This window comes from Periophthalmus magnuspinnatus, chromosome 18 (assembly GCF_009829125.3).
Source record: "Periophthalmus magnuspinnatus isolate fPerMag1 chromosome 18, fPerMag1.2.pri, whole genome shotgun sequence".
Lineage (NCBI taxonomy): Eukaryota > Metazoa > Chordata > Actinopteri > Gobiiformes > Gobiidae > Periophthalmus > Periophthalmus magnuspinnatus.
The window spans coordinates 28287665-28300938 of NC_047143.1; the positions used below are offsets into that span (position 1 = coordinate 28287665).

Below are 13274 nucleotides of genomic sequence, written 5' to 3' on the forward strand. Positions count from 1 at the left end.
ATTGTACACAATACACAATACACAATACACAATACAATACACAATACAATACACAATACACGAAACACAATACACGAAACACAATACACGAAACACAATGCACAATACAAAACATTTTATTCTTTTAAAATGACATTTTCCTGAATAAATAAATAGTTCCAGTAAAGGCTTTTTACAGAGCATCTGTTTCACAATAACACACCACAGGACGTTAAAGGTCAAAGTTCATATGGAGTCACTGATAACACTGCACCCTGCTGTTACTTTTCACATGTCACTGTCATTGCTTTTGAACTATTCAAGTAGAATACATTTTTTACATTGACTTTAACTGTAAATGTTGCCACATAATAAATAATAAAGTTGTAGTGTTTTGCTTTGTCGTGTGAGCAGCAGGAGCGTCGGTCACATATTTCATTTACACAAAAGCTTGAAATGACAATGATTCCTGATGTTTGAACAAACAGATGTCATTTATTTACATAAAGTGCATCAAATGTACCAATTACATTATAATAGTAACCCATTTTTGAACCGTGACTGTGGTGTCTTTATTTTAGAAGGATGCGTGGCTGTAGCGTGTGTAATGAATATAGTGTGTAAATATAGTGTATTATAACAGCTGAAGGATCTTATTATTGACCATGAAACACAAAAGTGAGTCACCATAAATATAAATATGAAAAAAACATGTCTGAAGCGTTATCAGGGTGTGTTATGTTCATGCTTCTTCAGACTGTAATCTTTATTTACAGCATATGAAATCATGATCTACCTCATCTAAAAATCAACAGAGAAAGTACTTTATGTTTATTTTAGTCTAATAATAACAGTAATAATAATAATAATAATAATAATAATAATAATAATAATAATAATAATAATAGAATAGAATAAGTTACAAGTGAACCAAAGGCAAGTTTGCCCTATTTCTGCGGCCGATTGCACCATTGGCTGCAGGTCTGTCTGAGAGCCACATGTCTCCTCTGGAGAGTCCGTTCCACTGAGGGGGGGTCCCTGGATGGTACATTGGGTTATGATGACCTACTTCAGGAGTGAACGAGGGGTTTCTGTAATCTTTGGAAACATAGGGGATTAAAAAAACAACACAAGGTTATTTGGTGGCTAAATCAGATGGGACAGAATATCTGCAGCTGATATCAGAGGTGCATCCCTTCTGAGCTTTTTTTTAATTCACGACAACAACAAAAAATATCCAAACTACTGCATTTTGGGACTTCAGTCTCATCTTAGATGATAAGACCATGCACACACTTCTTTAGAGCCTTTTACATTTCTCCCACTTGCATAAAAAGGCACATCTAAAACATGTTCTGAATAGATTGCATTTACGATTATAAATGATAAAGTCAGAGTTTCAGATAACTATAAATATATGGAGGGAATCATCGTTTTTTTTTTAATAGTCAAGCATTTTAAATATTTTGTAAGTAATTGTTTGGGATTGGGTCCACAAATTTAATGATGCTTTTTGTGGTTGAATAATGAGAGAACATTTTTGCTCGTTTTTGTGGCTCAGTTACATATTAATCTTGAACCTGGAATAGAGACGAGTATGTGGATACAAACGTATAAATATATGGGGTGAATCATTGTTTTTTTAATAAATAGACGAGTATGTGGATGCAGATGTATAAATATATGGTGAGAATCATTTTTTTTAAATAAATAGACGAGTATGTGGATGCAGATGTATAAATATATGGTGAGAATCATTGTTTTTTTAATAAATAGACGAGTATGTGGATGCAGATGTATAAATATATGGTGAGAATCATTGTTTTTTTTTGATAAATAGACGAGTATGTGGATGCAGATGTACCTGATGAAGTCGCCCCATTTGGTTTTGTCCACTCAAAGTCATCATTTATCCACTCATTCACCAGTTTCTTCTTATTGTCTCTCGCTCTGAAAAGTTAATTTTGTTAAGTTCAAAAAGGTCTATTCCGAGAATGTGCCGTGTCTGCCTCTGTCTTACCGTGCTTGCTTTTGTTTATTGGTCATGACATAGACAGTCATGGCAACTATTAATATAAGAAGACACAAAAGGGTGACACTAAGCCCTACATAAAAAGGAGTCTTCTGTATGGGCAGAGCACAGTCTTGGCCCAAATACCAAGTTGTAATAACATCGTTACACCTAAAGAGCACACAGAAGAATTAAGTAAGAAATAACCCGTGTCATGAGCTCATTCTGTTGCATATATATCAAAGAGGTTATACATACTCGCAGAATGGGCCTTTGCCCTTGTATATGGTGCACCGTCCGTTGTTGGAGCAGGTTTTTTGGTTTTCATGTTCAGCACTACATACAGTAATGCATTGTATTTTTCCAGAAATATTTTTAGCTTCAAAGAACTCAGCAAGGTCTTTATCCGGGAAAATGCGTTCACAGAAACCTGTAAAATAAAATGTGTATTGTAGTTTCTGCTCTTAACAAACGGTACAGATGAGCATACGTGAGGATAACATACCACTGAGATTTACGTCAACAGAAGTGACACTTGGCTCTTTCACAACTTGATATACGCAATCTGTTAAAATGAAGACTTTTACATGTAGCTCAGTCTCTAATATCAATGAACATGTTGGTATAAGTCTTCAAGGTCAAACAAACCTGTGCAGGTGAGAAGTTCTGTGGTTGCACTTTGAACACTTCCAAGGTTTTCTTCATAAGTAGCAGAAGACGTGTCGTTGTTTGGAAGCAGCAAAACAACATCATGCTCGACTTTCACTCTAGAACACATAGTTTTCAGTCAGATGGAAATATTTAAACCTATTCAGGCCACTAGGGTTAGCTCTACTGGGTAACACGGCGGCTACACGCTGTCCTGCTCTGAGTCCTCATTTGGATATGTGTGTAATATTTGTACTTCACACTTTTCTACGCTCCTACCTGCAGGAGAGCCCGGAACAAACTCCTCTTGAGGCGTTCGCCCAAATAGGCTAAAATTCTCCAGAGATGGGCCTTAAAAAATGAGTCACATTTTTGTGTGACGCAGCCCGACATTGCCCAAAATTTTGAAATTTGGAGTTGAAAAATGTCCCAATTTGTGGCGCAAAGAGAAAGAGAAGGAGCAACACCTCACCATTGGCAGTGGGCCGATCATTACCGCTTGCGGCTATATTTTGTCTTGTTTTCCTGTTTTCTCTGCAGTCGGATCTGGTTCTAGTGAGTCTGTTTATTTCCTTTCATGTCTACTTCCTGTACTGTTTTTGTAGTTGTCACGTCTACTTCCTGTACTGTTTTTGTAGTTGTCACGTCTACTTCCTGTACTGTTTTGTAGTTGTGATTTCATGCAGGCATCTTAAGTGAGTCTTTCAGCTGGAACAAAAGAAAAACTCTGGGACTGACTGAGGGATTGGACAGAGCAGCACGTGCCCTGAGCATTTTAACAAGAATAAAAATACATTTTCCTATAATGAACCTCTTTAACTTTTAGTTTGACTGTGCCTCTGCCCACAGCAATGTGCCTGTGTGTGTACAGAGTGTACACAGTAAAATGCTCGGTCACACTCTGATGAGCCAAGTACAGAAAACTGCATAAAATGGCTGAAATACTCACGCTTCTTCTGCAGTTCCTGTCTTGTAAACGGCCAAGTCAGATGCCAACTTTAACTGTAATTACAATAAACAAATGAACAGTGGCTCAAACTTATCACAGTCTTTAAAACTAATTGTTGGTACCTCTGCCAAGGCGTTGTGCAAGAGTTTCAATAAAGCGCCGCCGCGGCTATAACAAAAAACAGTTTATTACATTATGGATTTACAGTATATTATAAATGTAAATAAAAGTTCCATTGTAACATAACTGATAGTAAAAATAAATAGAGATTTACCTCACACGAATAACCACCACTTTTTTGAAGTTTTTAACTTTACTTTTATAATATTCTTTCATCTGAAACATAAGCAGTGTTCAGTATTCTGCACAGTACAGTAGCAAAGTACCAAAGTACTACACAGAGTAACCCTCTGTTTGACCAGAAAGAGCCACAAGACACATACACACATACACACACACACCCACACACCCCCACACACACCCCCACAGACACACCCACATACACACATACACACACACCCCCACATACACACACACCCCCACATACACAGACACATACACACATACACACACACCCCCACATACACACACACACACACCCCCACAGACACAGACACACACACCCCTACACCCACATACACACACCTACACACCCCCACACAGACACAGACACACACACCCACACACCCCCACACACCCCTACACACACCCACACACACCCCCACACACACCCCCTCACATACACGCAAACACACACACACAGTGTGGCAGCATTTACACTACTTCATTAAAATTCAAATCATGACCAGATTAATGCAGTTTCACACACGTGTGTCACATGACTTACCTTGGAAGTGAAAGTCTCCACAAAGTCTTTGTATTTTGGCGAGTTGGGATTATCATACTCTGGATCATACACCTCGTTTATTACCATTTCAACCTCGACTGATCGATCAATAGTATCTGAAGATAAAGGTATAAATATATTTCTTACATGCTCCATCATAATATTATCCATGATGATATTATGATGATAATACTGGAAGTAAAAAACAAATACCTGGAGAAATATTTTCAACGTTCTCACAGACTCGTCCACCAAACCCAAAAGGACATGTGCAGTTATGTCCATTAAAGGTCCCTCCATTCAGACACTCCAGTGGTGGGACTGTGGACGGAGTCGTAGGGGCTGGAGTAGGGCCAGGAGTGGGGGTGGGGTCTGGTGTGGGGTCTGAAGTGGGGGTGGAGTCGGGGGTGGGGTCTGAAGTGGGGGTGGAGTCGGGGGTGGGGTCTGGAGTGGGGTCTGAAGTGGGGGTGGAGTCGGGGGTGGGGTCTGGAGTGGGGTCTGAAGTGGGGGTGGAGTCGGGGGTGGGGTCTGAAGTGGGGGTGGAGTCAGGGGTGGGGTCTGAAGTGGGGGTGGAGTCGGGGGTGGGGTCTGGAGTGGGGTCTGAAGTGGGGGTGGAGTCGGGGGTGGGGTCTGAAGTGGGGGTGGAGTCAGGGGTGGGGTTTGAAGTGGGGGTGGAGTCGGGGGTGGGGTCTGAAGTGGGGGTGGAGTCGGGGGTGGGGTCTGGAGTGGGGTCTGAAGTGGGGGTGGAGTCGGGGGTGGGGTCTGAAGTGGGGGTGGAGTCAGGGGTGGGGTTTGAAGTGGAGGTGGAGTCGGGGGTGGGGTCGGGGGTGGGGTCTGAAGTGGGGGTGGAGTCAGGGGTGGGGTCTGAAGTGGGGGTGGAGTCGGGGGTGGGGTCTGAAGTGGGGTCTGAAGTGGGGTCTGAAGTGGGGGTGGGGTCTGAAGTGGGGTCTGAAGTGGGGGTGGGGTCTGAAGTGGGGTCTGAAGTGGGGGTGGAGTTGGGGGTGGGGTCTGAAGTGGGGTCTGAAGTGGGGGTGGAGTCGGGGGTGGGGTCTGAAGTGGGGGTGGGGTCTGAAGTGGGGTCTGAAGTGGGGGTGGAGTCGGGGGTGGGGTCTGAAGTGGGGGTGGGGTCTGAAGTGGGGTCTGAAGTGGGGGTGGAGTCGGGGGTGGGGTCTGAAGTGGGGTCTGAAGTGGGGGTGGAGTCGGGGGTGGGGTCTGAAGTGGGGTCTGAAGTGGGGGTGGAGTTGGGGGTGGGGTCTGAAGTGGGGTCTGAAGTGGGGGTGGGGTCTGAAGTGGGGTCTGAAGTGGGGGTGGAGTCGGGGGTGGGGTCTGAAGTGGGGGTGGAGTCGGGGGTGGGGTCTGAAGTGGGGTCTGAAGTGGGGGTGGGGTCTGAAGTGGGGTCTGAAGTGGGGGTGGAGTCAGGGGTGGGGTCTGAAGTGGGGTCTGAAGTGGGGGTGGAGTCGGGGGTGGGGTCTGAAGTGGGGGTGGAGTTGGGGGTGGGGTCTGAAGTGGGGTCTGAAGTGGGGGTGGGGTCTGAAGTGGGGTCTGAAGTGGGGGTGGAGTCGGGGGTGGGGTCTGAAGTGGGGGTGGAGTCAGGGGTGGGGTCTGAAGTGGGGTCTGAAGTGGGGGTAGAGTCGGCGGTGGGGTCTGAAGTGGGGGTGGAGTCGGGGGTGGGGTCTGAAGTGGGGTCTGAAGTGGTGGTGGAGTCGGGGGTGGGGTCTGAAGTGGGGGTGGAGTCGGGGGTGGGGTCTGAAGTGGGGGTGGAGTTGGGGGTGGGGTCTGAAGTGGGGGTGGGGTCTGAAGTGGGGGTGGGGTCTGAAGTGGGGTCTGAAGTGGGGGTGGGGTCAGGGGTGGGGTCTGAAGTGGGGTCTGAAGTTGGGGTGGGGTCAAGTGTGGGGTCTGAAGTGGGGGTGGGGTCAGGGGTGGGGTCTGAAGTGGGGGTGGGGTCTGAAGTGGGGTCTGAAGTGGGGGTGGAGTCGGGGGTGGGGTCTGAAGTGGGGTCTGAAGTGGTGGTGGAGTCGGGGGTGGGGTCAGGGGGGGGGGTCTGAAGTGGGGGTGGGGTCAGGGGTGGGGTCTGAAGTGGGGGTGGATTCAGGGGTGGGGTCTGGAGTGGGGTCTGAAGTGGGGGTGGATTCAGGGGTGGGGTTTGGAGTGGGGGTGGAGTCTGAAGGGGGGTTTGCCCACAGATCATTCTGTGAGACATTTTCTGTGAAGAAAAGCAAAATTAATAGTAATTATTAATTTTGCTTTTAATTATGTTATAGGCAAAGTAGAAAATCTATTTTCGAAGTCGGTTGTGCTGAATGTCGGTTGTGTCCTTAAATAAAGTAAATAAAAATGCTGAAGCCAAAATTCAACTGCTCGTCTTATGTATTTTCTATAAATACTCTAAATAATGTATTAAAAAAAAGTCTCGTCTCGTCCTCTCCTGTCCTGCCTCTATAGTACAGGATGTCTCGCCTTGTCCTCTCCTGTCCTGCCTCTATAGTACAGGATGTCTCGTCTCGTCCTCTCGTGTCCTGCCTCTATAGTACAGGATGTCTCGTCTCGTCCTCTCGTGTCCTGCCTCTATAGTACAGGATGTCTCGTCTCGTCCTCTCCTGTCCTGCCTCTATAGTACAGGATGTCTCGCCTTGTCCTCTCCTGTCCTGCCTCTATAGTACAGAATGTCTCGTCTCGTCCTCTCCTGTCCTGCCTCTATAGTACAGGATGTCTCGCCTTGTCCTCTCGTGTCCTGCCTCTATAGTACAGGATGTCTCGTCTCGTCCTCTCCTGTCCTGCCTCTATAGTACAGGATGTCTCGCCTTGTCCTCTCCTGTCCTGCCTCTATAGTAGAGGATGTCTCGTCTCGTCTCGGGGTAGAACTCGAGCCTCATGTCTCTTCTCTTCAACTTTCGGGCAACAGTTTATTCTACAGTTGACAGATATGAATATGTCGATATGTTTTTGAAGTACAGCTATATTCACTATCCAACAAAAAATAAATCCATCAATAAAATCCAAAAATAATAATAAACCTATCACACTAGACAATGACAAAGTAGATAGTAAAACACATTGCGTAGATCATATCACGTCATTATTATGTGAAAGTAAATTTAACTTTATCATATTCAAAATGTCGTTGTTCCATTGTCATCATAAACCAATATAACTAATAAACTAATATCAAACCATCATCATCTAGTTAATGTAATTAAAACTAACTCATTAATATGGACCATACCATTTGATAAATCTATATAATTATTGACACATACGCACTTCTGGGATATTATATATTAATCAATTTTAAATAAACTAATCCTTGTGTATAAATTAGAAAGACCCACAGACTGAAAGTGTTTACTCGTCACTAACTAGTTTAAACCTTTTACTCAAACGTTTTACATTAATAGGCTTGTAAACTATTACCTAACCCGAGACTACTGTGTGTCATTCTAAAGCGTTAACTATTTTTCACAAGAAAGAAGATTATTATTAGAATTATCATTATTAGACCAATACTAAACTCAAAATCAGCAAAGCACAGATTTTTCTTACCAGCTACAGAACATGAGCAGATGACGAGCGCCGAGACCAAGAGCGATATCGAAAATCTCATCCTGCTGTTCCAGAGGGTGGGCTTTCCTCAGACTGGAGCGTGTACAGAGTGAGGTCTATCTCCAGAATCCTGGAAATAAATAAGACCATAAAGTGAGATCATAAATCATATCAAAGTCACAACTTCCACTGTCAAGATAAAACATAGATGCTGCACCAACCTTTGCACAAACCACACCTTGTATTTCCAAACCCCACCCTCACAGGTGAAGACACATTCAGGGAGCAGCTAAACGTTGAGGAAGATAAGATCAGTTACTTCAAAATGATATTATGATTAGAAGTACAAAGTAATGGTCCAAGAAATGACCCAAGAGTGAGAGAAATACAGTATTTGGGTAAACTACTCAAGTCAGAGTAACTGTAGGACTAAAGTACTACTCTTAAGAGTAAGAGTAACTGTAGGACTAAAGTACTACTCTTAAGAGTAAGAGTAACTGTAGGACTAAAGTACTACTCTTAAAAGTAAAAGTAACTGTAGGAATAAAGTACTACTCTTAAAAGTAAAAGTAACTGTAGGAATAAAGTACTACTCTTAAAAGTAAAAGTAACTGTAGGATTAAAGTACTACTCTTAAAAGTAAAAGTAACTGTAGGAGTAAAGTATTACTCTTAAAAGTAAAAGTAACTGTAGGAGTAAAGTACTACTCTTAAAAGTAAAATAACTGTAGGAGTAAAGTACTACTCTTAAAAGTAAAATAACTGTAGGAGTAGCAAGGCAAGTTTATAGAGCATAAAGTAATTCAAAGTGCTTTACAGAATAAGAAAGACATTAAATTCTCAATAAAACAAATCAAAACATAAATAATAATCATAAAATGAACATTAAAAGAGGAGGCAGAAGGCCTGGATTTAAACATCGTCAAAGTCAAGGCCTGAGTCACATCTTCTGGAAGAATGTTCCAGGTTTAAACTCAAACGCTAATTATCCATGTTTAAACCAGGACTAAACCAGGACTAGACCAGGACCAAACCAGGACTAAACCAGGACTAAACCAGGACTAAACCAGGACTAAACCAGGACTAAAGCAGGACTAAAGCAGGACTAAACCAGGACTAAAGCAGGACTAAACCAGGACTAAACCAGGACCAAACCAGGACTAAACCAGGACTAAACCAGGACTAAACCAGGTCTAAACCAGGACTAAACCAGGTCTACATCAGGAGGCCGGTCCCTGAAGTCCTCCTCATGTGAGATGGTTCATGTGGCTCATGTGGGAGATGTTCTTTGGTGCTGGTCCATGGAGAGACTTGTTCACACAGAGCTGCTTTAAAGTCTCTGAGCCACAGGAGCCACAGACCTGAGCACAGGACACATGTGTGAAGTACTTCCTGGTTCTAGACCTGAGCACAGGACACATGTGTGAAGTACTTCCTGGTTCTAGACCTGAGCACAGGACACACGTGTGAAGTACTTCCCGGTTCTAGTCCTGACCCGAGCAGCAGTGTTCTGGATGTTCTGGATGTTCTAGATCAGGGGTGTCCAAACTATGGCCCAGGGGCCAAATGCGGCCCTCTGACCAATTTTTTTTGGCCCTCAAACCTACAAGCGAACTGGCCCAATTGATCATAACCAGTACTTTTTATGGCAAATTTGAATAATACTACCAATATAACCTAAATACTGCATTGCCAAACAAACCAAATGTTAATATTTCAAGCCTTATTTAAAGTATGAAGTCAAAACTATGTTAAATGCACCATCTGAATTATTCACTGTGGCCCTCCGTGTCGAATATTTTTCAAGATATGGCCCTCGGTGAAAAAAGTTTGGGCACCCCTGTTCTAGATGTTCTGTTCTTTCTTAAGGCTCGTTTGGAGAGGCCAGTGAGCAGGACGTTACAGTCGTCTAACCTACTGGACACAAATGCAGGATAAGTCTCTGATTCTGGTTTTGACAGTTTACCTTTGATTTTTGACATGTTTTTAGATGTAAAAAGCTGCAGATGTTATTGATTTGATGTGTCTGTTAAAGTTCAAGTCTGAGTCCATTATTACCTCTAGATTTCTGGCCTGATTTGAAGGTTTTAGAGAGAGAGACTGGAGGTGACTGACACTTTCTCTATGTTTCTGTGACTTGAGTCTTGTCTTTTATCTGGAGAAAGTTGTTTTTCCTCCACACACTGATCTGTTGATGCAGTGAATCCACTGGTCCATATTCACCTGCTGCAGTGAGACATAGATCTGACTCGTCTGCAGAGTTGTGTGTGACACATTATTGTTGTGTATTAACTGGACTAACAGCAGCATGTAGAGACTGAACAACAGGGGTCCCAGGACTGACCCCTGGGGCACCCCACAGGTCAGGGACATTTTATCTGAGACACATTTTCCAATTTCAACAAAGTACTCCCTGTTTTCTAGACAGGACTTGAACCAGTTTATTGCCGTACCACAGATGCCCTCCCAGTCCTCTAGTCTCTGTAAGAGGATCCCATGATCCACAGAGTCAAACACTCAGATCTAACAGGATCAACACTGAGACTGTGCATCAGTGTCAGGAGGACGTCATGTGTCCTTGATCAGAGCATCTCAGTCTGTGGTGGGTCTAAAACCTGAAAACATCAAAAGGAGTTGTTCATTTGGAGAAAGTTAATAAACTGTTGGTAAACTACTTTTTGAAGGACTTTAACTAAAAAGGCAGATTTGAGATGGGTTGGTAACTGTTCAATATTGTGGCATCAAGACTGCTCTTCTTTAGGAGAGGCTTGATAACTGTAGTTTTCAAAGCTCTTGGGAATGTTCCAGATTGAAGTGACATATTAACTATGTGAGTGAGTGGTGACAGCAAACTGTTGAGCACAGAAAGAAGTTAAGTGGGTAACACATCGAGGCAGCATGTAGATGAACTCAGACTGGTGAGGATCTCTGAGACAGTTTTGTCAGTTACAGGTGCAAAGTGAGTCAGCCCTAAGTGTCTCGGTGGCGCTGGGTTGTTATTTGTGCCATGGAATTGATGGCATTTTTAGTGCCCTGAACCTTGTCATTAAAGAAAACTGCTAACTCAATGCACTTAGATGTGGAGATTAGTTCTAACGGCAGCAGAGATGGGGGGTTTGTTAATCTGTTTACTGTTGTAAACAGGACATGAGAGTTGTTACTACAACTTCCAATAATGTCAGAAAAATACCTTTGCCTTGTTCTACATAAACTGTGGTTGTGCATGTGCATCTTTTCTCTGTAAATCTCATAATGAACCTGGAGCTTTGACTTGCTCCATTCCCGCTCGGCCCTCCTCCCTTTTCTGTGCCCTGACCGAGTCATCATTCCTCCATGGAGCTTTCTGCTTATCTTTAACCATTTTAACCTTCATCAGGACAATGATGTCCAGAACATTCAAAACACTCAAAAGTCCCAGAGTTCAACAAATCATCAACATTAGAACATGAGGCATTTTCAAAGTGAATCATTTCCATGAACAGTGCACCTGTTTTATCATTTATGTGTCTCCTCTGAACAACTGCAGGACCAGCCGCTGGTTTGGGAATAACAGACAAAAGACACAAAAATGACACACATTTCTGTGTCAAAAAAGACACAGAAATGATCAGAGCAACATCCACCACATTGACATTTGAAATATTTACTCCTTTTGTAATGAGCAGGTCCAGAGTGTGTCTCTGCTGTGACTCGCTGACATGAGTCAGACCAAAGGTTTCAAGGACAGAACTGAGCTCTTTAGTGTTTCTGTGAAACACATTATAAAATGTACACATGTACATTAAAATCACCTGTAAAGACTAAACCATCAAAGTCTGTGCATACAACTGAAAGCATCTCAGTAAAATCATCAATAAAACTCAGACAGAGCTGGGGAGGTTTGTATATGACTAAGTAGAGTCTGGAGGGGGATTGTTTTAGCTCCATTTTAAAAATACTCAAAAGATGAATGCATGTAACACTTGAGTAATACTTTAATGTTGAGTAACATTAAATTGAATGTAATAACGGAACAATGTGATGTAATGTTCACATATATGTGAAAAGTCAATGTAAACAAACAAAACTAAAGAGAGAAGAGGGACTCCGACAGTTTTGCCGTAAACAGGAATGAAAGTCTGAAAACGACGCCAAGGACGACCTTTAAAAAGTCTAAGAAACGATGATACTGTAATTTTTTTAGAGTGTATTTTTTGAGTACATTTTTAAACCTGTACTAAATTCTAGTATATAATGTAATTAGATACGTTAACAAACTTTCACTACAAATACACAATGGCACTGCATCGCCTGCTCTGATTGGCCAGAGCTCAGAGATGATGCTGACTTTGGTTTAAAACAACTCATTTCAGTTTGATGCTGTTTTCTAGTTAAGTTTTTCATGAAACTTAAGTTTTTCCCTTGTCTCTCTGGTTAAGAATGGACACTGCATGTTTTTGGATGGTGTTTTTCCATTAGCATTGACACTGTCAAACAGCCTTTAACCTTTATGTAGTTATTCCTATGATATTTAAAGCTCCATCTATTGTTCAGAGACATTTTTTATATTATTTTTATTGTATTGGTTTTAGTTATTCAATTTATAACGTTATTAAGTTAATTTCTCAGGGCTGGGTTTACATCTCTGGGTTTTGTTTCAGATGTGCAACTGACATGGCGTAAGTTTCCTTTTCTTGAAATATAAAGACGTTGTGTAATTTTAGTTTGGCATTGCACATTTCATAAAGGTAGAGTTGTAAAGATAAACAGCACAGTGTCCTGGAAAAGCTTCTTATCTCATGAGGTCAGAGCTCATTTGGGTAAATATCTCTTTATACGTGTTCATTCTGCACTGACACGTTAAAATGAACTTTTATTTAAATATACATAAAACACCCAGGAGCGATCAAAACTTCATCTTCTGACCTGGTTCAACAGACCCAGGCGTGGAGGAACAAAAAGAGGTTTTACTCACATTAAAAATAAACAAACATAAATATAAATGAACATACAAACATAAACAAACATAAACAAGTGTAAATAAACATAAACAAATAAACATAAAAAAACATAAACAAACAGGCTGACAACCTGAGGATCATTCATTATGAACACATCCAAAATATGTGATATTTTTTGTTAGTGGAATCATTTTTTTTCATACATCAGTTCCTGTCAGTTCCTGTCAGTTCCTGTCAGTCCCTGTCAGTTCCTGTCAGTCCCTGTCAGCTCCTGTCAGAGGCCCTGGGTGACATGCTGCTCTACCTTTTACATCTGTGTCTTTTCTGCCATATAAACATTTTCTTTGTCGTCATGGAGATA

The 13274-nt window shown here is 42.3% G+C and overlaps 1 protein-coding gene across 1 annotated transcript; it reads right to left on the reverse strand.

The window, feature by feature from the left end:
• Positions 1-120: 120 nt before the first annotated feature.
• On the reverse strand, positions 121-4806 carry LOC117385910 (interphotoreceptor matrix proteoglycan 2-like). Its single transcript, XM_033983197.2, has 11 exons — positions 4648-4806; positions 4435-4550; positions 3862-3923; positions 3710-3755; positions 3588-3640; positions 2639-2757; positions 2496-2555; positions 2249-2420; positions 2000-2161; positions 1844-1929; positions 121-1077 (listed from the first exon to the last, which is right to left on the reverse strand). The coding sequence occupies exons 2-11, from the start codon at positions 4519-4521 to the stop codon at positions 899-901; spliced, it is 1026 nt and encodes a 341-aa protein (XP_033839088.1). The 5' UTR covers positions 4522-4550; positions 4648-4806; the 3' UTR covers positions 121-898.
• Between the last annotated feature and the right edge of the window lie 8468 nt (positions 4807-13274).

What these genes read in the sequence shown, in the direction of transcription:
- LOC117385910 (XM_033983197.2), bottom strand. Translation starts at nt 4,521, where the DNA reads ATGGTAATAAACGAGGTGTATGATCCAGAGTATGATAATCCCAACTCG. An exon ending in GGCAAAGGCCCATTCTGCGA is followed by an intron (nt 2,162 to 2,248) that starts GTATGTATAACC and finishes TGTGCTCTTTAG; the next exon opens with GTGTAACGATGTTATTACAA. An exon ending in AATAAACAAAAGCAAGCACG is followed by an intron (nt 1,930 to 1,999) that starts GTAAGACAGAGG and finishes TTAACTTTTCAG; the next exon opens with AGCGAGAGACAATAAGAAGA.